This window comes from Lagenorhynchus albirostris, chromosome 3 (assembly GCF_949774975.1).
Source record: "Lagenorhynchus albirostris chromosome 3, mLagAlb1.1, whole genome shotgun sequence".
In the NCBI taxonomy this organism is placed as follows: domain Eukaryota; kingdom Metazoa; phylum Chordata; class Mammalia; order Artiodactyla; family Delphinidae; genus Lagenorhynchus; species Lagenorhynchus albirostris.
Window position 1 is genome coordinate 43,001,361 of NC_083097.1, and position 25,866 is coordinate 43,027,226.

Below are 25,866 nucleotides of genomic sequence, written 5' to 3' on the forward strand. Positions count from 1 at the left end.
ATCTGGTGGGTATGAGATTCGATTATATTGCAAAAGCTCCTCTCCTTCCATCTCATCATGCCTTCTTCTTTGTCTTTGGATGTAGAATATCTTTTTTGGTAGGTTCCAGTCTTTTTGTCGATGGTTGTTCAGCAGTTAGTGGTGATTTTGGTGTTTTTGTGAGAGGAGGGCAAATGTTAACTGTTTTGATACATTATACTAATATACTACTGCTAAGGCTGCTTAGGAGGGTCCAGGTCTGGGTTCTTGTCCTTGCTCCTCTCTTTACCTTGAACTTTTATTCAAATTTAACTCCCTTCTATTTTATTTCATTAATATATGTTTTAAAAAATTGGGGGGAGATCTGGGTTGGAAATTTTCTCTTTCTGATTAGTTGTGTGTGACCTTGGGCAGGCTGCTCACTCTCTTCTGGGTTTTTTTTTCCCCATCTTTTTCTTCTTTTCCTTCATGCTTCGTCTAGTTTCAGTTGCTCACAGGGGACTGCATGCAGAGGCCTTGCACTAGCCCTTCAGACCAGAGTTCCTAGTGCCAAAAGGCTGCCCTGACACTGCAGCTGGGGAACCATGTTCTAGGTTTTTTATTCTTTTTGATGTAATTCTAAATGAAATTGTGTTCTTAATTTCTCTTTCTGATAGTGTTATTACTGCATAGAAACACATCTGATTTCTTGTATATTGATTTTGCATCCTGCAACGTTACAGAATTTGTTGATTAGTTCTAACAGTTTTTCTGTGTGTGGAGTCTTTAGGGCTTTCTCCATATAATATCATGTCATCTGCAAATAGTGACAGTTTTACTTCTTTTCCAACTTGGATGCCTTTTTTTTCTTTTTCTTGCCTAATTGCTCTGGCTAATACTTCCAATATTATGTTGAATAAAAGCTTCAAGAGTGGGCATCCTTGTCTTTTCCCTGATCTTGTAGAAAAAGTTTCAGCTTTCCACTGTTGGATATAATGTTAGCAGTGGACTCGCGATGTATGGCATTTATTATGTTGAGGTACCTTCCGTCTATACCTACTTTGTTGAGAGTTTTTAATCATAAATGGATGTTGAATTTTGTCAAATGCTTTTTCTGCATCTATTGAAATAATCATATGATTTTTTATCCTTCATTTCATTAATGTGGTGTATCACATTGATTTATGTATGTTGAACTATCCTTGCATCCTGTAATGAATCCAACTTGATCATGGTGTATGATCCTTTTTATGTGTTATTGGATTTGGTTTGCTAATATTTTGTTGAGGATTTTTGCATCTATGTTTATCAGGGATATTGGCCTGTAATATTATTTTCTTGTGTCCTTGTCTTATTTTGGTATCAGGCCTTGTAAAATGAGTTTGGAAATATTCCCTTCTCTTCTATTTTTTTGGAAGAGTTTCAGAAGAATTGGTATTCATTCTTCTTTGAATGTTTAATAAAATTCACCAGTGCAGGGCTTCCCTGATGGCACAGTGGTTGAGAGTCCGCCTGCCGATGCAGGGGACATGGGTTCGTGCCCCGGTCCAGGAAGTTCCCACATGCTGCAGAGCGGCTGGGCCCGTGAGCCATGGCCGCTGAGCCTGCGTGTCTAGAGCCTGTGCTCCGCAACGGGAGAGGCCACAACAGTGAGAGGCTCTTGTATGGCAAAAAAAAAAAAAAATTCACCAGTGCAGCCATCTTGTCCTGGGCTTTTGTTTGTTGGGTGGCTTTTGTTTACTGAGTCAGTAACCTTACTAGCAATCAGTTTGTTCAGATTTTCTGTTTCTTCATGATTTAGTCTCGGTAGGTTGTATGTTTCCAGAAATTTATCAGTTGCTTGTAGGTTGTCCAATTTGTTGGTGTTGCTTATTGCTGTTGTTGTTACAGATGAGGTAAATAACAGTCACAGAAATTGTGCCAGTTCTGCCCGCCCTCAAAGCCCACGCTTTTTCTAATGGGTAACCCTGCATTGTTTGTTCATTTCTCTGTGGGTCTATCTGTGTAATTGGGAAGAGTTGAACTTGGATGGGGTATAAACCTGGCTTTACTGAGAACCTGGAGAGGGTCTGGGGCCGAAGTCCCACATTTTCCTACCCCCTATCAGTGCCATCGTGCTCGATGCTCTTCACAGACAGAACCTCAGATGAGGCCTGAAGTCACAAGGCAGTGTCCTGGGGAGTTTAGGTAGTTGGCACTGGAATATAGGAAGGAGGGATAAAGGCTTCCTTTATTGATTGGGCAGTGGTATTGACTACAATTGTCTTGAAAGTGGAAATGAGGTATTTCTCAGCTCTTTGCCATTAGCAGTTGCCTGGAGACACCCCTGTGACGTTCCCTGTCTAGTCATACCCTGGAAGTCCTCCCTTGCTGTTGGACCCACCCTCCCCAGCTCATAGGTACAGCCAGAGACATGGCGTGAACATGGGCCCCTGAAACCAACAAATTGGCCTCCCCAGGACAGAAATCTGCCAGTCCTAAAGAGGGAGGATGGAACCTGGTGTCTTATGACAAGCACCTAGGACCTCAGGCTTCCCTAAGCGTCTGCAGGATGTCTCTCTTTGGAGACAGCGTCAAAAGTAGGGTAGCTTTTCCTTTGCTTCCTTGGCTCATTTATCCAGATATATCTCCTTTCTCTCTTTCCTGACTGGCTATGTGGCATCTTAAATGTCTTGTGAGCTGCTTTTGTCTTCCTGTTTTCCTCCTAGTCTAAGCCCCCTTCAGTTTTCACCAGCATCAGAGAAACTCTTCTTAACAGTTTCTCATTCCAGGCTTTACCCTCTCTTGTCCATTCCTCACTCAAGTGCTAGAATAATCTTCTCAGTCATCCCACTTGCCCAGTTGGAGAACCTGGACAACTTGCAACCTCATATGATGACAGGAAACCTGGCTCCCAGCTGGCTACATGGTCACCAAGCAGGGTGGAGTTCACCCCCAGGGTTGAGCATGTGCACTGAATGTCTCCTTTGGCTCTGTGCCCTGGGCACCTCGCTGGCCTCATCTGAGCATCAGCCCTGTCACCAAGCTCCTGTCTGTCCCGCTCACTTTATTTCTTACTATCCGCTCTGTGCTATGGGAGGCCCTGGGGAGATCTCTGACATCATGGAGTCATGACACTTCATTTTTCATGGGATCAGGAGAGAATCTGACAACTGCAGGACTGTTTGCACAAGCCCTCCTTGTTTGGAAATGGGAATGGCTTGCTTTCCATGATTCTATTGGAGAAGAGAGAAATCTGCTCCATGCTGCCTCAAATTCAGCAAAAATGTGGTGATTGGATGTTTCTATTGAACTTTCCTTAATTTAGGTCAGAAATTTTTTTTTTAATTAATTAATTTAGGGCTTCCCTGGTGGCGCAGTGGTTGAGAGTCCGCCTGCTGATGCAGGGGACACGGGTTCGTGCCCCGGTCTGGGAAGATCCCACATGCCGCGGAGCGGCTGGGCCCGTGAGCCATGGCCACTGAGCCTGCGCGTCCGGAGCCTGTGCGCCGCAACGGGAGAGGCCACAGCAGTGAGAGGCCCGCGTACCGCAAAAAAAAAACCTTTAGGGTTTCCCTGGTGGCGCAGTGGTTGAGAGTCCGCCTGCCGTTGCAGGGGACACGGGTTCGTGCCCCGGTCCGGGAGGCTCCCGCGTGCCGCGGGGCGGCTGGGCCCATGGGCCATGGCCGCTGAGCCTGCGCGTCCGGAGCCTGTGCTCCGCAGCGGGAGAGGCCACAACGGTGAGAGGCCCGCGTAGCGCAAAAAAAAAAAAAAAATTTATTTATTTACTTTTGGCTGTGTTGGGTCTTCGTTGCTGGGCGCAGGCTTTCTCTAGTTGTGGAGAGCGGGGGCTATTCTTCGTTGCGGTGAGCGGGCTTCTCATTGCAGTGGCTTCTCTTGTTGCAGAGCACGGGCTCTAGGCACATGGGCTTCAGTAGTTGTGGCTCGCGGGCTCTAGAGCACAGGCTCAGTAGTTGTGGCACATGGGCTTAGTTGTTCCACGGCATGTGGGAATCTTCCTGGACCACGGCTCGAACCCATGTCCCCTGCATTGGCAGGTGGATTCTTAACCACTGCGCCACCAGGGAAGCCCCGAGGTCAGATTTTTGATTAGATGTCATCTTGGGCATTTCTATTTCTGTCTTGGGATTCCCTCCCCCTAGTACTTGACTGTGGGTTGTAGATCAACCTGACTGTGGCCATGCTGAGAAAAATGGAGATGTGACAACTGGGATCCTTGATTACTTTTGGCCAAGGGCTGGAAGCAGGGCAGGTAATATCTGGATGTTGCTCAGAGAGGTTAACAAAAATTATTTTGCCCAATTCTGCAATTTAAATCATACATCACAAAAAGAATTATAGTTCAGTCTGACCCCAAAAACCAAGGCAACATTAATATGAGAACAGTTTGCACACACTAGTCCCTCTCCTTTTCACCAGTTCATGCCCATTACTTGTTCAAAATTCCACAGAAAATTATTTTCTTCCAGGAAGGCATGCCTGATGAATACAGCTTTTTGCCTGAATAGAAAATGAGTGTTTCCCTTAAAATCATTTTCTAGGAAAGGAAGAATCCCCCAGTAGTAAATTTCTTATAAGGTTTCTCATTTTACAGGTTCTCTCTCAATTACTTTGAAAATAAGTTCTGTTTAGGAAAAATCCATTCATCAAAATTCACACTAGTTTGGAAAGCATGTGGAGATCACCAGGAGAATTTCCATAAAAGGAACCAAAGGCAAACCCCAAAGATTTAGCAATAAGTAACTCCTGCAGTACGATCTCAATTTTTAATGTGTTAGATTTCATTGTAAACAAACTTTTAAAAGACTCCTTTAAAAAACAAAATGATAAGAGGTTACATTAGAGATGATACATAGGCATTTCTAAGATAATTGTTTACACAAGTGGTACTTAGGGCTTGGAATGCTGTTTCCATTGGCAGCTTCATCATGCTGTGTCTCAAACAACTAGATGGGCTGAGCTCTGGAAAGATATGCTGATGATTCAAAAAGGGGAGCTTGTGATGACAAGGAAAGGTCTTGCTGTCCAAGAGCATACAAAGATTTGGATAGAATTATTTCATAAGGTATGAGTGAAAAAAACAATAGTCTATATTCTTATATTCTATATAGTCTGACTTAAAATATGGACTGTAGTTAGACATCTGACTATTTAATCAACATCTCTGAAATTTAAACATTCAAGGTGTCCACATTTTTTTCTTTAGGATCTTCTCATTAGAAATTGGGGTATAACTCTAGGCATTTGGGGCTGTCTCATCGTTTAGCCTGGAGATAACTCAGAGCCTGGTGCATGGCTTGGATTTATTTGACTTTTCTGATGTGTTCTTTTTTTTTTTTTTTTATGGTACGCGGGCTTCTCACTGTTGTGGCCTCTCCCGTTGCGGAGCACAGGCTCCGGACGCGCAGGCTTAGCGGCCATGGCTCACGGGCCTAGCCGCTCTGTGGCATGTGGGATCTTCCCGGACCGGGGCACAAACCCGTGTCCGCTGCATCGGCAGGCGGACTCTAAACCACTGCACCACCAGGGAAGCCCTGATGTGTTCTTTTTTAAGGATAAGCCTGATCCTAAGTCTGTTTATTTCATCTTTTTTTCCAGACAATGACTTCTGAGGGCAGGGCTGTCCTCTTTTTCTATTAGAACCCTCCTGATCGAGTTTTTTCCTCTTGAGGTGTTGGAAAGTTCACTCATTCATCTTCTCATTTTCCTTGTCTGCAGGATGATAAGATTGAATAAGCTAGTTTGTAAGGATCCATACTGGCTTTAATTTTTTTCTTGAAATTAAAAAAAAAAATTATTTATTTATTTTTGGCTGCGTTGGGTCTTCGTTGCTGCACACAGGCTTTCTCTAGCTGCTGTGAGCAGGAGGGCTACTCTTCGTTGCGGTGCACGCGCTTCTCACTGCAGTGGCTTCTCTTGTTGTGGAGCACGGGCTCTAGGCATGCGGGCTTAAGTAGTTGCATCACACGGGCCCAGTAGTTGTGGCTTGTGGGCTCTAGAGCACAGGCTCAGTAGTTGCGGCACACGGGATTAGTTGCTCTGCGGCATGTGGGATCTTCCCGAACCAGGGCTCAAACCCGTGTCCCCTGTACTGGCAGAAAGATTCTTAACCACTGTGCCACCAGGGAAGTCCTTGAATTTTTGTTTTTTGACTCACCAAGTCTATGTGTTGCTTTAAAAAAGCTTTTGCCCTTGGTGGGGGTGGAAGTGTGCTGGGGATGGGAATCAGGAGATGCTTTCATGTTGGAGGTGAAGAGAGGGCGGATTCCTAACTTGCCATGGCACTATGCAACTCTGGGTAAAATGAAATCTGAGACACATGCTAAAAATTAAAAAAAGAAAAGTTTCAATAACAAATTAAAAAGTCTGTTCTGTCTCTTCATCCATCCAGCTCTTTCTATAAACAAGATTTATGAAGCACCTGTAAATACCAAACACTGTGCTAGGTGCCAGGGACTCAGAGATGAATAAGATAGGGACCCTGCCTCCAGGGGGTTCAGCTCCTAAGTCAGAGAGAGACAAACACTGGCCATTAGTCTGGTCTCAGGACACAGAAGGCCCTTAACTCTGCAGGGAAGGAAAGAGGAGGAGAATGGAAGGTCTCACCCAGGAGGATCTGTTTGAGGCTATTACTGGTGAGTAGGTAAGAATTTTTCAGCTGAGCTACAGACTGGGGGCAGGAGAACATTTTAGGAGAGGAAATCATATGCATGGGCTGGGAGGTAGGAAGAAACACAGTATATTCCGGAAACGAGGGAGTGTGTACCTGGAGAGGGGGCTATATGAGGCTGGAAAGAGAGGCCCAGCAGGACCAGGAAAGAAGATGGAGCCTGAAAAGCAAATGCTGGCAGTTTGGTCAGAGTAGCAGGACCTCCGCAGGCCCTTCATGCTGCCAATGCTGCCCCCTAGTGGAGCAGCAGGAGATGGGCAGGAGCCGCTGGAAACCATGTTAAAGGGAAGGCCCCAGAGGTGGACAGGCTGGAAGTGGGTCCCTGCGGTCGGCAGCAGACCCAGGAAGTCTGTGGCAGAACCACCTGGGACAGGTGATCTGAGCACTCAGGAAAGATGCCCTGCCCCCAGATCCTTTCGTCACCGGCTGCAGTCGCCAGATCCCACCGTTAGAGGTTCCCCCCCATCACTGCCCCCAAATAATGAGACTGCAGGAGTTGTGTCAGCATGCATTCTGCTCAGGAAAGTGTGACATCTTTACCTCTCTTTTAGGTGTTCCTATAAATGCATGTGCTGTGGGGAGGGAAGGCAGGCTTCAGAGCTAACTCAGATGAGGGCATAAGGGGAGAGATCCCGATTAAGGAACTGTACTCTGGGCTCAAGGCCCAGTTAGGACGCTTTGAAGTGGTCCGTCGGGGAGGGGGTGACCGTGAGGTGCTGGGGTAGGGAGGAAAGGACGAGGAGGGGGACAGAAACTCAGAAAGAAGTTAGCAACGTCTGGGAAACAGAAGTGCATTCCTGTACGAGCTGGCCTTCCAGCATGCCCACCATCCAGGGTTTTGCTAAGAGTGGTTGGGTACAGTTGGTATACATGGCAGAGAATATAGGCTTTGCAGTCAGGCTGGAGTTGGGAGCCCCTTCTCCTGTCAACCATAAGACCCTGAGTGAGTTGCTCAAATTTTCTGAGCCTACGAGTCTAAATGGTTCTGGTATCTACCTCTTAAGAGTTTTTCAAGGATTTAATGACCCCAAGTGAACATTCCGTAGATGGCGTGCATTTGTTAACCTGTATACACCCTGCACCAGCATGGCCCCCAGTAGGTGATCAGAAATGTCTTGGGCAAGGAAGGGCCCCTTGCCGCAGCAACGTGAGCAGCCAACAATTTCTAGTCACAGTTCTAAACGTGGAACTTAGATGTTCTCAGAGGTCCTTTCCTGGGCTCATGCCTGCTGGTAACTCAGGTGTTTCTAAGTCTAGATTGAACATTGGGCCAAATCCACACTGACTCTGACCTATAGTGAAGAGTGGCTGCCTTTTCATTCCTTTTTTGGGGGGGTTTCTTTCATTTTAATTATTTGGTTGCACCAGATCTTAGTTGTAGCAAGCGGGCTCCTTAGTTGCAGCACGTGGGCCCCTTTGTTGTGGCAGGCGGGATCCTTAGTTGCGGGTCCCAGCCTCCTTAGTTGCAGCACTTGGGCTCCTTAGTTGTGGCACGCAAACTCTTAGTTGCAGCATGCATGTGGGATCTGCTTCCCTGACCAGGGAGTGTGGAGTCTTATCCACTGAGCCACCAGGGGAGTCCCTGCCTTTTCATTCTTTAAATGTTCCTGCAGAGTTCTTTCTGTGGTCAGAATCTCAGTGCCTTAGAGTACCTTTTTACTTAAATATTCTCTTTCAGGCCATTCATTTAAAACCATGATCCCCTTTCTGGAAGCGTACAGAACCAGTTCCAGAGAAGTTGATATTAATTCATTTAAAAGCTATCACTAGTCAACAGGCTTTTTCTGACTTCAGCCAAAACTGTAGGGAAAACAATTTCCTATAAGGACAGGATCCAGGTATGTACTTATGAGTTTTATTTTTAACCGTTAAGATTCTTCTAGCAGAGAGAGTGGCACTGACATATATACACTACCAAATGTAAAATAGCTAGCTAGTGGGAAGCAGCCGCATAGCACAGGGAGATCAGCTCGGTGCTTTGTGACCACCTAGAGGGGTGGGATAGGGAGGGTGGGAGGGAGACGCAAGGGGGAGGGGATATGGGGATATCTGTATACGTATAGCTGATTTCACTTTGTTATGAAGCAGAAACTAACACAACAATGTAAAGCAATTATACTCCAATAAAGATGCTAAAAAAAAAAAAAGATTCTTCTAGCAAAGGAAGCCTGGACTGAGTCAAGGGGTGGGATCTCATTCAGTGTTTGAAGCAGTGCTCTGGGGAATAAATCACTTTTGACCACTTGGTTAATCTGGCCACTCTATCAAAAGGACCATCCACAGCCCTAGCTGATGAGGTAGCCGGAGCGAGAAATGCTTGATCTGAGTTGTCTTCTTTTTCCCCTTTTATTTTTGTGTGTGAGGATTCCCACTATGTATCTCACCACATTATCCTGGAAGGATTCTAATTTCAACAAATGCATAAATGTATAAATAAAAACCATTTAATGTTTTTAAAAAAATGTTCAAGAATGAGAAAAGACAATTCTAGTTATACTTTTCTGACATGTAAAACGACAAAACCAGAGTCACAAGGGATAAATGTAAAAGAATTGGGTTTTGAATGTCCAGAGATTTCTAAAACTAAGCTATGCCTTCCCATGTTTGAAACCTTTAGCAATTGGGAAAAAATAACTATAATCTAAAAAATTTTGAACTTTGAATTTAAAGGTAGGTTTTTCTCCCTCAGAGTAGACAGAACTGTTTTAAGCTGTTGAGGAACCAAGTAGCCTTTCGAAGGTCTTTCTAGGTTGGCCAGCAGCCAACCTAAAGGAGCAGCAATGGGGGCATGGGCTGTTGACCTGGGGTCACTCACTACCTGCTTCCCTCTGCTTCTCCACACTTCCTTCTCTTTCCACCTCAGGTCTCTTTTTCTCCTTCTCTTCTGTACTCTATTAAGTAACCAGAGCATGTTTAACTAGACTTAAACATCTATGTAAGAGCACAGTTTGTTGTCCTCTTGTTTATATTTTGAAAGCATGGAAGGAATGTTTTATATTAATTTAAGAAGAAAAAAGTTTAAACCAGAAGTTAAAATTGTTTCTGTGTCTCTGGGCTAGGGAAACTGAATGCCGAGGGAACTCTGTAATCTTTTTGCAGTAGGATGGATTGGATCCATAATATAAATTAGCGTAAGACAAGAGGTACCACAAAGAAGTCAGGCTGAGCCTGTAAGAGCCACAGCCAAAGATTTTAAACAAACACATAGCCCAAAGCCAAGACGCTATTTCTACAACCTTTAGTATATATGTGAAGGGATGAAGTTAACTTGTGTGTTTGTGGATTTTTCATTTACTGCATATTTAAGATAAAAGCACAGTGTGAAGACACAAATCTAGTAGTTCGGATTTCCTTCCAGGTGGAGCTGTTACTTTCATACACTACTACTTAGCAACCTCAGGGGGCAGCAGTGGGATGCTATGGGTCAACCCGCTTCGCGCCTCACTGTGACAAGACTCTAGTAGAGTGTGGGCACAGCACCTCTGTACTTGGTTGGTCCCCTGGCAACCCAGTTAAAAAATATCCATTGGGAGGTAAGATGCTGGGATTCCAGAAATCATCTCAGTAAATCCAGAAAAATGGTAAATGAATTTGCCACCTCCAAGTCTGTATTTATTAAGGCCGAGATAGGGTATTGATTTTCTTCTAAACCCTATCCATTATGCTAAATGAGCATTTAAAAAGCCACAGAACCCTCAAAAAGCACCTGGTTTACACAAAGGCCCAACACCAGTAATGATAAATACTGTTACCTTAAACATTATGTTTAATGACATCTGGTAGTGACCACACCCAGAAAAAAACTGAGTTAAGAATTTATTAAATTTACTTAAAGGATGCGAGCTGATATATAAGAGAACATTTAGAGTTATGTCAACATAAAAACAATAGCTGTGGTTACAAGTTGCACATGCAATTCACTGTGCAAAAGTGAAAATACATACAATAGTCTTTCTAGACAAGCCTTCTATATGAAGTTAGATTAGGTCGGGGTAGAAGAGCAAGTGAACTTAAAAGGATTGCACTTACAATTAAATGGGACATAGGGTATAAATAGGAGACATACCTAATGCTACTCACTGTACTGTAGTACTAGCAAATTGCACACTTATTTTTAGAGTATACTATTCAATATATATATAGAGAGAGAGAGACTAAGACTAAAGAATTTTCAAATATCCACCTTTAAACTATCCCTTTATTTCTGACACATCACATTTTGATATTCATGTAACAGCATCTGAAGCATGTAGTATCATTCTCAAAGCTTATGTTTAAGGGATAAAAGGTCTGTAACATCTGTCACCATTGGCCTTAAATTCATTTTCATCATTATCTATCAACTTTAAAGAACTGTGTAATGAAGTTTAACCCGTTTTAAGGAACTGACTACAAAAAGCCTTATTAAAAAATTTAGAAATAGGTAACAAAAGAGCTCATCCAGAGCTGCCTTTTTATTTTTAATGCAATGTATATTAGAATATCGTGGGAATACACATACAAGTAGTATATACAATGAAAAAAAATAGATTAACCCAAAAGATATTACATTTAGCTTTGGAAAGTTTTGTTTTGACATACATCTAAATTCTGTTTATAAATAGCCTGAAAAGGACCAGTTTATAGAATTAGGCTATAAGTTTGCTAGTTTAAAATTTCTTAAACCTAAATATCTTGCCATTTTATGGCTTCATATTCTTTTAATTTACAAAAGTGCAAAGAAATTTTTAAAGTAATCTTACCTGGGCAATAGAATCTAACACGACCTCCAACAGAAAGCTATCCCAATATTTTTAAACAATTGAACTTTAAGTTTTATGTAGCTTATTATTTTGACACTTTACCCATTTCAACAAAAAAACTACTGAAACAGAAATGTATGGTATAGAAATTTGTTCCTAACACCAAAGAGAGGAGGAGGTTGGTGTGGAATATAACGGAATAGACTAGGAAGAGTTCTCCTACTTAATTTATAGTTGGTCAGTACATGCCAGTTAACAGAAATATTTTAGGGAATTCTACTATATAGTTATTCTATTTCTAAATTTATGTCATGATTTTAACTAAACTACGTGAGTAGAAAAAAGACATCTTTTAAATTTGATTTCTATTTATAGTGCTATTTTAGATGTTCCACTTTAAATTTGACTTTTCATAAATATATGTTTTAAAAGTATATTTCAACTTCATTAACCCTTAACTTCACAATAAACTAGGGTCTTGGATGACTTTGTGTGTAAAAAAAAAATCTCTTATCAAAGAAAAAGGCTGAAATTAAACAAACAACTAGGCACAGAACAGATGTGAACACAAAACATGTGAATGATTCTGCTTTTTCCCTTGCTTCTGGTTACATGTTGGGTATGTTCCCTAGTGCTGAATGATCCATGTTAAAAAAGAATTAAACTTTTAGATTTTAGTGGGTTTGAAGTCTGATAGTTTTCCAACAGTTATTTAGCCTCATGCCTTTATGAAGGATGAGGGTAGGATACCAAAGACACCAGTAACAATCAAATTACAATAACAACACATGTAACATATGCTTATTATTTTTTTAGTCTTACAAGAGGGCAACTGCATCAAATTTTTGGATACTATATATTTAATGAGTAGTTTATCCACTATCTTAAACATAGTCTAATTTTCACATAAATTAACTGGATTTGTTTCTGGGCCTACCTAAAATATAATTTACATATATCAAGACAGATTATTCTAAGACATGCCTTATGAAAGTAATTTTGTACTTAAGTTTCATGATTGCTTTTCTTTTTGGGGGCAAAGATGTATATTACATAAATATATTTATTTCCTGAATGAATTTTTGCACAGGAACTATATCCATTTAATATGCCTAAAGTGCTTTTGTGGCTGGGGGGCATTCACTCACTGCACCATGTTCTATACAAGTTTCAACATACAAATTTGCTTATATGATGTCCTTTCTTAAATAACTATTTGTTCTGATTCCCAGAGATCATGAGTTCACATTTTATAACTGCCCACCTCCCATGTACAATCTCCACACTAAAATGTTCTCCACAACACTGCTATTTGTTAGGAGGAAGGTTAGAGCTAAACATGGTTATAACAACATGACTACTTATTTTGAGGAAATGAAAAATGTAATAGATATAAATTTGTTGACATTTAGCAAGATAAATCCTGTCCTGATTTGGACCAGCCTTTGATAACCAACTTAAACGGTGGTAATGCTTATTACCTTGTAGTGTGTAGTGTGTGTGAGTTTGGGGTCTCTCTGTTCCAACCTGACCTGTCTGTGCCTAATTTTCCTCATCTACTACTGATTCTGACATTCTACCAATCTCATGTTGGTTTTGCCTAAAGTAGAACAGGATATATCAGAATAAAGCATCTGCTCTGTCTCGCAAAGACCATATATGAGAAAGAACTCTGAAAAGTATCAGGCAAGAATACAAGGGATAAAGCATAACAGCAAGTCTAATGCGAACAATATTGAGACAGTAATGAGTCGAATTACATCTCAACTGTAAATGTGTACTAATTTTTCTCAGCCTTTTATTCTTCAGTAACCTCTACAAACTATTTTAAGTTGGCTTGGTTTCTGTAAATTAAATATGACAGAAAAACAACACAAACTTACTTGACAGCAGTAGTCAACCACATGACAATTTCTTCTTACTTACTCAGCTCCTAGTTTTTAGCCCCTGCCTCCTCGTCAAACGTGGTGGGTAGGGAATAACATAAATGCGAAAGTGAGTTTAGTGCTAAACTCTGGAAGCCCAACTCACTTTTCCCCTGAAGAACAGAACATGTGGGAAAAGGTTTAAAATATTCCTAAATCATCATGTAGAACTACGTTCCACCTACCTCAGAACAGGCAGACATTAAAATACTCTCTCTTCATTAAGTGCCTCTACAATAAGGATATTTGCTAACTGCGAGATTTCCTAAGATCAATATGTACATTTTTGGGGTGGTGCTTTGTTTGTTTTGGTGAGTATTGCCCAAGTCTTCTAACTTATTAGTCTGCTTCAAACACCTACTAGAAAGAAAGAAAAAACTCAGTCTTGGCCTACTTAAAAAACAAAGCATATTAAATCAAAACACATTTTAAGGTGAAGACATACTGTATAAAGTGCCTCATCAACCAAATTCTCTGACGTCTTAACAAGAAGGGTCAATAATGTTTATATACATGTACAGAAAAGTGTTAACAATTTAAGCCTTTATAAATGGCAAAGGATTTTTTAAATGTTTAAGATAGTTCATCACATTCATTCCTAGCTCTTATCTGGACCCTCTGCTGAGTTTGTGAAATGGATCTTCGGAGGTTGTCAATAGTGATAGAAAGCAAATGTTTGAACATTTACTTAACTGTCTAATATTAAAAAATTAATATTTTTAGTTTGCCAAGTTAAAACTCCAGAATTCCTTTTCTCCAGTAACTGGCAGCATCATTACCAATGGACGAGAACTAATATTTTATATGTTGGTATGATTATAAATGAGCCCAATTTTTTTTTTTTTTTTGTCAGACAACAAAAGCTGGGCTCATATTAGTTGTACCATCTGGACTCTTTTTAAATTATGTTGTCACTTGAAGTAGAGGGTCTAGATCTTGCTCCCCCAATTTGTATGCTAATTCTCCCCAAGATTTGATATTTGATGACTATTCTCGTTAAAATCAGTATAGCTGTGCTCACTAAGTTTACCACTGCTTTTAATTTAAATACCCTCTGTTTTCTAGATAGCAAAACCAAAAGTTTCACTTTATAAATTTCAGACAAGCTTTGTTTTTCTTCAGTGCAAACATCCTGAAACAGCACAAAGTCATTCAGCTATTTGGAGGATGAAGTCAGTTTATGTAGTGCTTTAAGTCAAATCCCAGATATTCTGGAATGGAAACAGCCCACATGGGAGGACAGTACCTTCTTGTCCTTAAGGGCGAATGATCATCTTCAGTGAGTGAAGATCTGAAATCACAGATAAAATACTTTTTTTAGCTTTACTTTACAGGTACTTCCAAAGTTGTAACAGGAGTTAGTCCGTCACTGAGGCATGTAGCCACCTCGTCTTACAGTCTGTGGTAAGTAACTTTTAGGCATTCCTTCATCAATTGTAGCCTCCATCCCAACTGTTTCAAATCTCTCTACTTGTCCTTCGATGCCTGGACCAAAAGCATCTGCTGCAGGAACTTCCTGAAACATTTTCATCATCTGCCCAGATCCATAGGGCTGTGAAATATGATCTGAAATCTGTTGCTGTTTAAGTCTAACAAACTCTCCTTCATTGACTGATGAACCTTGCTTTGACCTTTGAAAATGCGAAATATCTGGACTGGTTTCATGTTGACTGCAGTTCTGTTTGAAATACTGTTGCCTGGGCAAAATGCTGTCACTGCCATCTACATTATCTACCAGCTGTAGATCTTCTGGCCGTTCTTCAGAATCTAACAAGGGCTGGGTGGACTCGGATCTTGAGAAGACTTGGACCGATGGCACCTGGTGTCTGTAGCCACTATGTACCACAGTGGAATACTGGACAGTACTCGAAGTGTTCTGTGCAGATACATTTTCATCACTGCTAGAAATGCTTGGCCTAGAAGATGACATGCATGAAGACCCTCCAATACCACTGCTGTGTCCTTCAGTATTAATTTTTTCCTTCTTGAATAGGTCCAATGATTTTAGATCTTCTGGGAAAGGCTTTTTGTCATTTGCTTCTATTTCCACAACACTTACATCAGTGAAATTGCCATCTGGATACATCTGATCTTTTGAATTAAAATGCTAAGAAAGAGAGAAAATGAATTATTACCTATGGTGCATGTTCATTTAGAAACTCTGAAATAATTACATATGACATATTAGTTAAAGCCACAGAGTAATGAATCTCTGAAACTTCTCAGTAGCTTTTAATGGTGCAGAGATAATCTATATCACTAATTAAATCACGTGAATCACGGATATTGTGAAATGATTCTAAAAAGTATGAATTAGACTGTATTTCCTCAGAATTCTAAGTCAATATTGTTGGTGTTACATTTTGATAAACTTAAAGGTCTAGAAATAAAATTTCATATTTCATGCCTAGTCTGGGCAGCCTAGGATTAATTGGATAGAAAAATGAGGAAAACATTAAATCAAACTCAAATGACTGAAGTTTCATAGGATATACATGTCAATCTGCTAATCTAAAATTAAAGGACTGTCAGAAGATAATAAGTACAAATCATTCCCCCTTTAGGGACGTTCAAGGAATTTACTGTAGGTTTCCAGAAGCCATTTAATTATGTTAAAATGGTAGATTTAAAATTTTATTTTAATATATAACCTAAAATGCTTGCCTTACAACAGAGTTATCACACAGCAGCATTAAAACATAGGTTTTCAACTTACAAGTTCAATCAAATATTTTTAATGTATACTAAATAGAATTGGGAATATAAGGACAAATATGCTATGGTGATAATAAACTCCTAGAATACATAAGTATTATTTTAAATTTTGACTAAAATTCTCATTTATGTACTATTTTCATCTACTTTTTGATTCAGTCTGATTATCTTTTGCTTGAACTCTACAATATATCCTAATATGCTTGTGTATTACAAGTAAGTCAGAAATATTTTATCTTACCCTTGGAGGTGTGTGAGGTGACCACTGGGCAATATGACTCTTTGAAGGATCTGGAACATTAGGCCAGATGTGTTTTTTAATTCTGGAGAGAAAAGAAATATCGCATATGTAGAACCACATGTAATAAACAATGAATAGTCCCTATTTCTAAACATTATTATCCAAGAATCTTAAGAATCAAACCAATTAAATAAACAAAAAATACCTACTGTATCCCAAAGCTAACAAAAACGTTATTTTTCTTGTAACCAATAGAAAAAGAAATACTGTTGAAAATGCATAAGGATCTTTATCCTTAAAGAAAAACTGTTTGTTTATAAGACTAAAGCTGGTAATCAGTATTCAATTTTTAAAAATCTCTGAAATTAAATCCTGCAATAAAAACCACTTAAAGGGCTTCCCTGGTGGTGCAGCGGTTATGAATCTGCCTGCCAATGCAGGGGACACGGGTTCGAGCCCTGGTCTGAGAAGATCCCACATGCTGTGGAGCAACTAAGTCGGTGTGCCACAACCACAGAGCCTGTGCTCTAGAGCCCACGAGCCACAACTACTGAGCCCGCGTGCCACAACGACTGAAGTCTGTGTGCCTAGAGCCCATGCTCCACAACAAGAGAAGCCACCACAATGAGAAGTCCATGCATTGCAACGAAGAGTAGCCCCTGCTCGCAACTAGAGAAAGCCTGTACGCAGCAACGAAGACCCAACGCAGCCAAAAATAAATAAAATAAATAAATTAAAACAAACAAACAACAACAATAACACTTAAAAACTTTAGCCAGGGTCACAAAAAATTGTGGTATACCTTCTCTCCCCAAAACAAAACCCCAAAAATGTTCAATTTTCACATTGGTACAAGATAAATTTGATTTTTCACAAGGAAGAAAAGGCTAACAATGAATTCAGGATATCCTCCATCATAAAAAAATCTATTTAAATATGTTTACCTTAATACAGTCCCTAGCCCAACATTAGAGGTCCATAGTGTACACAGGTACACAGGAAATGAGTCATCTTGAGAATAAGTTCAAATAAAGATGAGTAATAAGATCCTAACAGACTGTCCTGCAGGAACAACTATGAAATCTGGACATAATATAAAAAGCAATAACGTTAACAACCTAAATGAACTGACCAACCAAAAAAAAAATGGATGAATCCCTTGTAAGACACCAATTACCAAAACAGATTGAAAAAGAAAACTTCAATAGCCCTATACTTGTGAGAAATTCAATTTTTAATTAAAAACCTCCCCACAAAGAAAACAGCAGGCCCAGATGGCTTCATTTGTGAATTCTATCAAACATTTAAAGAGGAAATAATACCAACCCTACACACTCTCCCAGAAAATAGAGGTAATATGTCCTGAGGCCATTCATTTTATGAGATAATTAGTATTACCCTGAGTCCAAAACTACACAATGACACCACAAAAAGGACAAACCAGTATCACTCATGAACATAAAAATGCAAAAATTAACACACCGAATCTAGCAAAATCCAAGGGATGCAAGGTATAACACCTGAAAATCAATGAATAAAATTCGTATTTATGAAAGGAGAAAAATCATAAGCTCATCTCAACAGATGCAGAAAAAGCATTTGACAAAATTCAATATCCATTCATGATAAAAACTCTTAGCAAAACATAAATATAAGAACTTCCTCAACTTACAGCTAATATAACATGCAATGGTGTAGACTGAACGTTTTTTCGCCTAAGATTGGGAATAATGGAAAGATGTTGGCTCTTACTTCTATTCAACATAGTACTGAAGGTCTTAGCCAGTACAATGATGAAAAGAACTAAAAGTATAAAGACTGGAATCTTTACTTGCAGGCAGCATGACTGTGCATGTTGAAAATCCAAAAAGTGACTAAATTAATTTATGAAGATCTCAGTATACAAGACCAATATATTTACAAGATCAATTGCACTTTTCAATATACTAGCAATGAACAATTAGAAAGTAAAAAATTTGAAATTCTATTTATAATAGCACACAGAAAAAAAAACACTTAGGAAGGAATAAATTTAACATAAGATGTGCAAGGCCTGAAAACTACAAAACATTGCAAAAGGAACCAAGATAAGTATAGAGATATACCACATTCACGTACTGAAAGATTTATTTGACTCATGAACATGTGAACTCATGTTCAGATTGCCTTTTACCCTAAACTGATGGACAGATTCAATAAAATTCCAATAAAAATTCTAACAGATTTTTAAAGGAAATTTATAAGCTGATATTAAAATTTATATGAAAAGGCAAAGAACCTAGCAAAAATAATTTTGAAAAAAAATATTGGAGGAATTCTACCACCTGGTCTCAAAACTTACTATAGAGCTATAATAAATCAAGACCACGTGTTATCAGGATGAATAGACATATAGAACAATGGAACAGGATTGAGAGTCCACAAATAGATCCAGACTTATATGTAATTGATTTTGGCAAGATAATTCAATAGGAAAAGATAGACTTTTCAATAAATGATGCTGGGAATGACTAGATATCTATGGAAAAAAACTTTGACCCTGACTTCACAACATGCACAAAAATTTATTCTAAATAGATCACAGCACAGAGTTAAAATGATTAAACTTCTAGAGGAAAATATAGGAGAACATATTTGTAAAGATTTCTTAAACAGGACATAGAAAGCAAGAACCATTAAAAAAAAACCCTGATAAAATGGACTTGATCAAAATTAAACTTTTGCTTTTCTAAAGTCACAGTTAAGAGAATAAAAAGGCAAGCCACAGTTCAGAATTTGCAAAACATATATTTGACAAAAAGTTTGTAACCAGATATATAAAGAACTCTTAAACCTCAATATTTACAAGACAAATCACCCAATTTAAAAATGGGCAAAAGATTTCAAAAGACACACCACAAAAGAAGATGTATAGGTAGCACATGAAAAGATCTATTACTAGTTATCATGGAAACAGAAGTTACAACCACAATGAGATAGCACTACAAACCCATGAGAAAGAATAGCTAAAATTAAAAACCTTGTCAGTACCAAGAATTGAGGATGATATGGAACAAATGGAACGCTCACATTGCTCTTGGGAATACAAGATGGTACAAACACTTTGGAAAACAGTTTGACAGCTTCTTATAAAGTTAAATATGCACTTACTGACCCAGCAATCTCACTACTAAGTATTTACTCAAGATAAATGATAATATATCGTCACACAAAGATCTGTATGTGAATGTTCATAACAACACATATATATTTTAGCTATTCATCGTAGCCAAAAATAAAAGAAACAACCTAAACTTTCATAATAGGTGTACAGGTAAACAAATTTTGATATCTCTATACTATAGAATACTATTCAGCAATAAAAAGAAAAATATTAATTTATGCAACATGGATGAATCTCAAAAATATGTCAAGTGAAAGACATCAAACACAAAAAATTACATGTTGTTTGATTCCATATATGTGAAATCCCAGAAAAGGTAAAACTGCAACCAGAGAAAGTAGATCAGTGATTGCTGCGGCCAAGGGGCTGAGGGAGAGGACACAGTACAAAGCAGAATGAAGAAACTTTTTAGAGTGATGGAAATGTTCTCTATCTTGAGTGTGGTGGTAGTTATACATCTATATACAGTTACAAAAATTCATTAAACTGTACACTTAAGATGGATGAATTTCATTGCATGTAAATTATAGATCAATAAAAGTGGGGGAAAAGGCAAAATTATGAATATGGGTACTTACAGGTCTCGCTTATTAAAGCAGAATAATACTCCCAAAAGGGTTGTCAATAGGAATGCTAAGCAAACAGGTACAACAATAGCTTCAATTTCTCCTTGAGCTAAAGAAAAAGAAAGGGGAAAGAAAGAAAATAACTGTTGACACATATGCTAAAGAGAAATAATGCAACATCCCAACCAGATTACTGTTGAAAAGATGAAATGCCATCCTAATATTTTTTTACAACCTTTTCAAACTTAAAGGTGTTTCTCTCCCCCCTCCCTTCCCCCTTGGTAAATCATATCCTAGCTACTTACACCTTACACAGTAACCTGACCACATAGTATGCATAAAATATATGTTGGCTGGGGGAATAAATTGATTAGTTCAGTTTATTGGATAGATAATCTATCTACCTGGTAAGAGCTTTCAAACCTATTTATTATATTTACGGTCTGCACTCAGCAGAATCTTAGCAAAAGCTTATCTCTGAGTTCTAGAACTAATGGGTAGAATTGGAAAAGTTTTTTCTTTTTTAAAATTAATTAATTTTTGGCTGCGATGGGTCTTTGTTGTTGCGTGCTGGCTTTCTCTAGTTGCTGTGAGCGGGGGCTGCTCTTTGTTGCGGTGCGCAGGCTTCTCATTGTGGTGCCTTCTCCTGTTGCAGAGCACGGGCTCTAGGCATGCGGGCTTCAGTAGTTGTGGCACACGGGCTCTAGAGCGCAGGCTCAGTACTTGTGGCGCACGGGCTTCGCTGCTCCGCGGCATGTGGGATCTTCCTGGACCAGGGATCGAACCTGTGTCCCCTGCATTGGCAGGTGGATTCTTAACCACTGCGCCACCAGGGAAGTCCCTGGAAAAGCTTTAAACAATCTCAATAATTGCACTATAAATGTAATCTTCTATAAGGAATAAAAATGTAAAATTCAGGCAAAATTTTTAATAGTTATTTACTATTTTCAAAAAGATGATAAATCTAACATAGGGCTAAGAATTTTAGGAGAATCTTAACAGGCACAAGGAGTGGCAGAAGTAGGAATAATATCTAAAACGCAGCAAGCCTGAGATTCCTAAATACCACATGAATCCCTATCTGCAATCAAAACTACAATGAGGGGTCACCTCACGCCGGTCAGAATGGCCATTATCAAAAATCTAGAAACAGTAAATGCTGGACAGGGTGTGGTGAAAAGGGAACCCTCCTGAACTGTTGGTGGGAATGTAAATTGATACAACCAATATGGAAAACAGTATGGGGGGTTCCTTAAAAAACTAAAAATAGAACTACCATATGACCCAGCAATCCCACTACTGGACATATACCCTGAGAAAACTGTAATTGAAAAAGAGACATGTACCACAATGTTCACTGCAGCACTATTTACAATAGCCAGGACATGGAACCAACCTAAATGTCCACTGACAGATGAATGGATAAAGAAGATGTGACACATATATACAATGGAATATTACTCAGCCATAAAAAGAAATGAAACTGGGTTATTTGTAGTGAGGTGGATGGACCTAGAGGCTGTCATACAGAGTGAAATAAGTCAGAAAGAGAAAAACAAATACTGTATGCCAATGCATATATGTGGAATCTTAAAAAAAAAATGGTACTGATAAACCTAGTTGCACAGCAGGAATAAAGAGGTAGACATAGAAAGTGGATTTGAGGACATGGGGTGGGAGGGCGAAGCTGGGGTGAAGTGAGAGTAGCATCGACATATATACACTACTGAACGTAAAATAGTTGGCTGGTGGGAAGCAGCCGCATAGCACAGGGAGATCAGCTCAGTGCTCTGCAATGACCTAGAGGGGTGGGATAGGGAGGAGGGGAGGGAGGCTCAAGAGGGAGGGGATATGGGGACAAGTATATGCATGTGGCTGATTCGTTTTGTTGTGCAACAGAAACTAACACAGTATTGTGAAGCAATTATACGGCAATAAAGATGTATAAAAAAATAAAAGAGGACTTATTAATCAAATGAATCACTAATTGGGACAATTTATATTAGAGATTTTTTTAATGATTTACCTATGGTTGTTTCTGGTTAACTCCTCCAGCCCCCTGTAACTAGTCTTTTACAGGAAAAAGTAGTATGAAAGTAGTACTACAGTAATACAGTATTCGTTTAGTCTTATCTTTCCACCACACGCATCCCTTTGTAAGTAACTTTACCTCCTACAAAGCATGATAGGAACCAAGAAATCAGATAAAGTCTCAGGAATAAACTATAGGTTGGAAAATATTAATTCCTGAATGCTAAGGTTCTCATACATATGCCAAATCAAATTCAGGTGCTGAACTTCTGCTTACTATGTTTTCATGCCTTGGGCCTTTGCTCATGCTGAACTAAGATGCCTTCTTCTTCCTATCTGTCCACATCTTAACTTCAAGGCTCAAGTATTGTCTTCCCCACAAAATCTTCGAAGGTAAAACTCCCCACTTCAGATATCTTTAAATTCCTGCTCTATTTACTATCTACATGGCTCAAATGTCTCTCTGTTTGTTTTGTTTACTTGTACCATATTTCTTCAACTAAGCTATATGGTCCTTGGGAGCAAATTCCATGCCATGTGAAGTAGCCATAATGAATCCATACAACAATAGATAGGCCAGAGGAAAAAGCAGATGATGAAGTAATAAGTATGATTTCGTTTTTGGAAAAAAATGTATGCACAGAAAAGACTAGAAGGATATATAAATATGTTGAGATTATTCTGGATGAGGGATCAGGAGTGATTTTTCTTCCTCTTTGTATTTTACTGTATAGTCTAAATTCCTTATAATGAACACTATTTTTATAATCAGGATAATATTTTTAAAGTTTATTATTACTATTTTTTAAAGATCATGGCACAAAGTTTTATTTCAAATATTACAGGTATCCCCCCACTTTTGGAAAGTTCACATTATGCCACTTCACTTTCAGGAAAGACCTACATCAGTATACTACAAGCTTTTTTCATAAATTACATTAATGTCTGTTTTTGCTAACAGAAATAACTTTATGAAAAAAGCTTGTTAGCGTACTAACATAGGTCTTTTGTGAAAGTGAAGTGGCATAATGTGAACTTTCCAAAAGTGGGGAATACTCTTTGCTCTATACCACTTTGGCTTATGAAAGGTTTCATAGGAATGCTCTACTTTTGGAATGGTGGGGGAAACCTGTATTTGTTACATATATATTCTACAAAACATGTCACCACAAATCTTATCCCATAGCCTATATTTATTATTGGCCATCACAGCAAAGCTCAGGATCTTTTAATATCCATCTTATGTAGTCACTTATCTACTTATTTGCTCTCTCAGCAATCATTCAACCAATGAGGAATATGGTTGAATGATTTATTTATTTATATGATAAACAGCTTATTATTTATCACTCACTGTCTTGGTGCTTGGGTGTGGGTGTTACAAATACAATTACAATAAAATAAGGTAATTTCTATAATGATTCAAAATGTAGTAGATACAGGAAAGAATGCAGTTTAAGTCTGCTTTAGGGAGGCTACAGGAATAGCCAAAACAAGAAAAGGCATAGGGCCACATACTGGGAAAAGACAAAAAGTTGGGGAAAATGACGAGAAGTTTAGGGTCAAAGAAAGAGATTATGAAAGCACATGCACAAGCAGTAATTAGAAGGCATGATCTACTGGACCTGATACTTGGTTTATGTAAGTGAAAAAGATATGAAGAAACTTACTACAATTGCACCTAAATTTCTGGCTTTGGCAAAGAGTTGTGGCATGGAACAAAGAAGGAAAAATGTATTTGAGAAGGGAAGAGAGGATGGCTGAAGTCATAGGCAGGGAATTTGAATAGGCAAATCAGAAAACAGTGCCAAGAACAGAGCTCTGGAGAATACAGAGCATTTAAAAGAGACCAAGAAGAAAGTACCAGACAGGGAGGAGACTCAGGAGAGTGCTGTTAGAAAAACAAACGAAGGGAAGAGACAGTTTCAAGGATGAACAGGCCAACAGGGTCAAATGCTGGGAAGCGTAGGAAAAAAAAGATGACTAAAAAGCATGCATTGGATAGGACAAGTAAGGGGTCTTCTGTGAGTGACACTAGAGAGGTTTCAGTGGAGTGGTGGGTTGGAAGCCTGGTTTGAGCAGGTTAAAGACTGAGCTGGAGGTATGGAAATGAGACTTCAAGGGTGGACTAGTCTTTACAGCAACCTGCCCGTAAGAGGAAGAACAAGTGAAGAAAGAGACCACATCCAAGCTTTGCCAGTGAAAAAGTAAACTCATTTAGAAAGATACACGATTCTTTTGGGATTTACAGAGTACAAGTGAAATCAGTCAGAGACAATTAAAGAAACAACAAAAAAGGAAAAAATTTTCTGTAAAGAAATAACCAAAACCAGATAAACAACAATATAAAAATCATAATTTATGAACACTTCATTTATATGAATCCAAAGATGCACTTTAAACAAAATTTTAGCATATAAACTAAGCCCATTTTTAGTCTGATTAAATTTTAAAAAGAAAAAAGAGAAAAGAAGAAAGATCAAACATCATTATTTCTTACCAAACTTTGGTGTAGTAAAAGTGAATTCTGGACCATCCTTTCCACCTTCGTCTGTATATGCTGCCATTCGTACCATATACAAAGTGTCACTAGTCAAAGAGGACAGCGTATACTCTGTGTGTGAAGAATCCACATTCACAGCTGGAAGAAATCAATAAGTGTGCTTTATTCAACTACTCTTGCTTGGTTTGGCCTATATTTGACATTGTGAGTGTCTTAAAACATATTTTACTAGAAAACAATGTTTCTTTAATAGGACCATGAAAGCAACCATAAAGCATATTCTCAGGTATCTCTTTTCTGAGGATAATATGCTATACTAAGATGTATAACACAAGAAGGTGAGACAAATTAGTATTTAAAAGCTTAAGAAAAAACACCTGATTCTTAATAGCTGATATAGTTTTATTACCAGTTTCATTTCCAATGATGGTTCTATAAAATATAGTATAATTTCTGATAAATCCATTCTGAACATCAACAGGAAGTTGGTCCCACTCTAAGACAGCTTCATTTTTCCCCACTTTTTTTGTCCGGACAGTAGGTCCTTTGGAAGGTGCTGAAACAGAATAGGGTATTTACCAAATGAAAATCATTAGAATTTAGTAAATCATTAAGACTTCGTAAAATTTCATTATCATGAAATTATTTGAACATAGTAAGACATATCCTTATTTAAAAGGGATAAAATGTCTTTGTTAGTTAAAAAACAACATTTTTCAAAGAAAATAGGTCTGGACTTACGAGCTTGTTTAAGGTATGCCTTTATAGACTCGGGGAGTCCTGGTCCATCAGCATACACTGGAGTGACTGTTATCAAATAACATTTGCTCTCTGCTAGGTTTCCTAAAGTAAGAATAGTGGATTAAGCATTTTTTTCCCTATAGTGAAAAAAACCTAATTAATTCCATTACTTACTTTTACATTATAATTTCATGACCACTGAACTTTCTTTTATTTTTATTCATTTTTAAAAATTGAAATATAGTTGATGTGCAACATATTTCAGGTATACTAAATAATGATTTGACGTTTGCATACATTATGAAATTATTACCACTGAACTTTCCTTTTTTTAAAACTGCAACTTTTAAAGTAAGCATTGCCTTTTGTTTACTGGATTCAAGCTTAACAGAATAAAACTGTTTGAAAATAAAAGCTTACTTTTATTGCCAATACAGTGAATAAAAAATATTTATACTGTCAATAAAAGTAATGATTGCATTTATATTCAGGATTTATAAAACACTGATCTCAAATTATCCTGGGTCTTCCTTAGAGTTTGGCAATTTTTGTACATTTTACCTACTTCTCTGAGAACTGCCTAAGTGCAAGATGTCACTAATCAGAGCTAG

General features: G+C 38.6%; 1 protein-coding gene across 1 annotated transcript in view; it reads right to left on the bottom strand.

Moving 5' to 3' along the window:
- Nucleotides 1-10,427: 10,427 nt before the first annotated feature.
- Nucleotides 10,428-25,866, bottom strand: part of IL6ST (interleukin 6 cytokine family signal transducer) — a 49,257-nt gene continuing 33,818 nt past the window's right edge. The window contains exons 11-16 of the mRNA XM_060142964.1: nt 25,256-25,357; nt 24,924-25,070; nt 24,512-24,652; nt 19,993-20,089; nt 16,252-16,333; nt 10,428-15,402 (exon numbers count right to left, since the gene is read on the bottom strand). Coding sequence (XP_059998947.1) covers nt 14,662-15,402; nt 16,252-16,333; nt 19,993-20,089; nt 24,512-24,652; nt 24,924-25,070; nt 25,256-25,357 — 1,310 coding nt within the window. The 3' untranslated portion in view covers nt 10,428-14,661. The remainder of the gene's footprint in view (nt 15,403-16,251; nt 16,334-19,992; nt 20,090-24,511; nt 24,653-24,923; nt 25,071-25,255; nt 25,358-25,866) is intronic.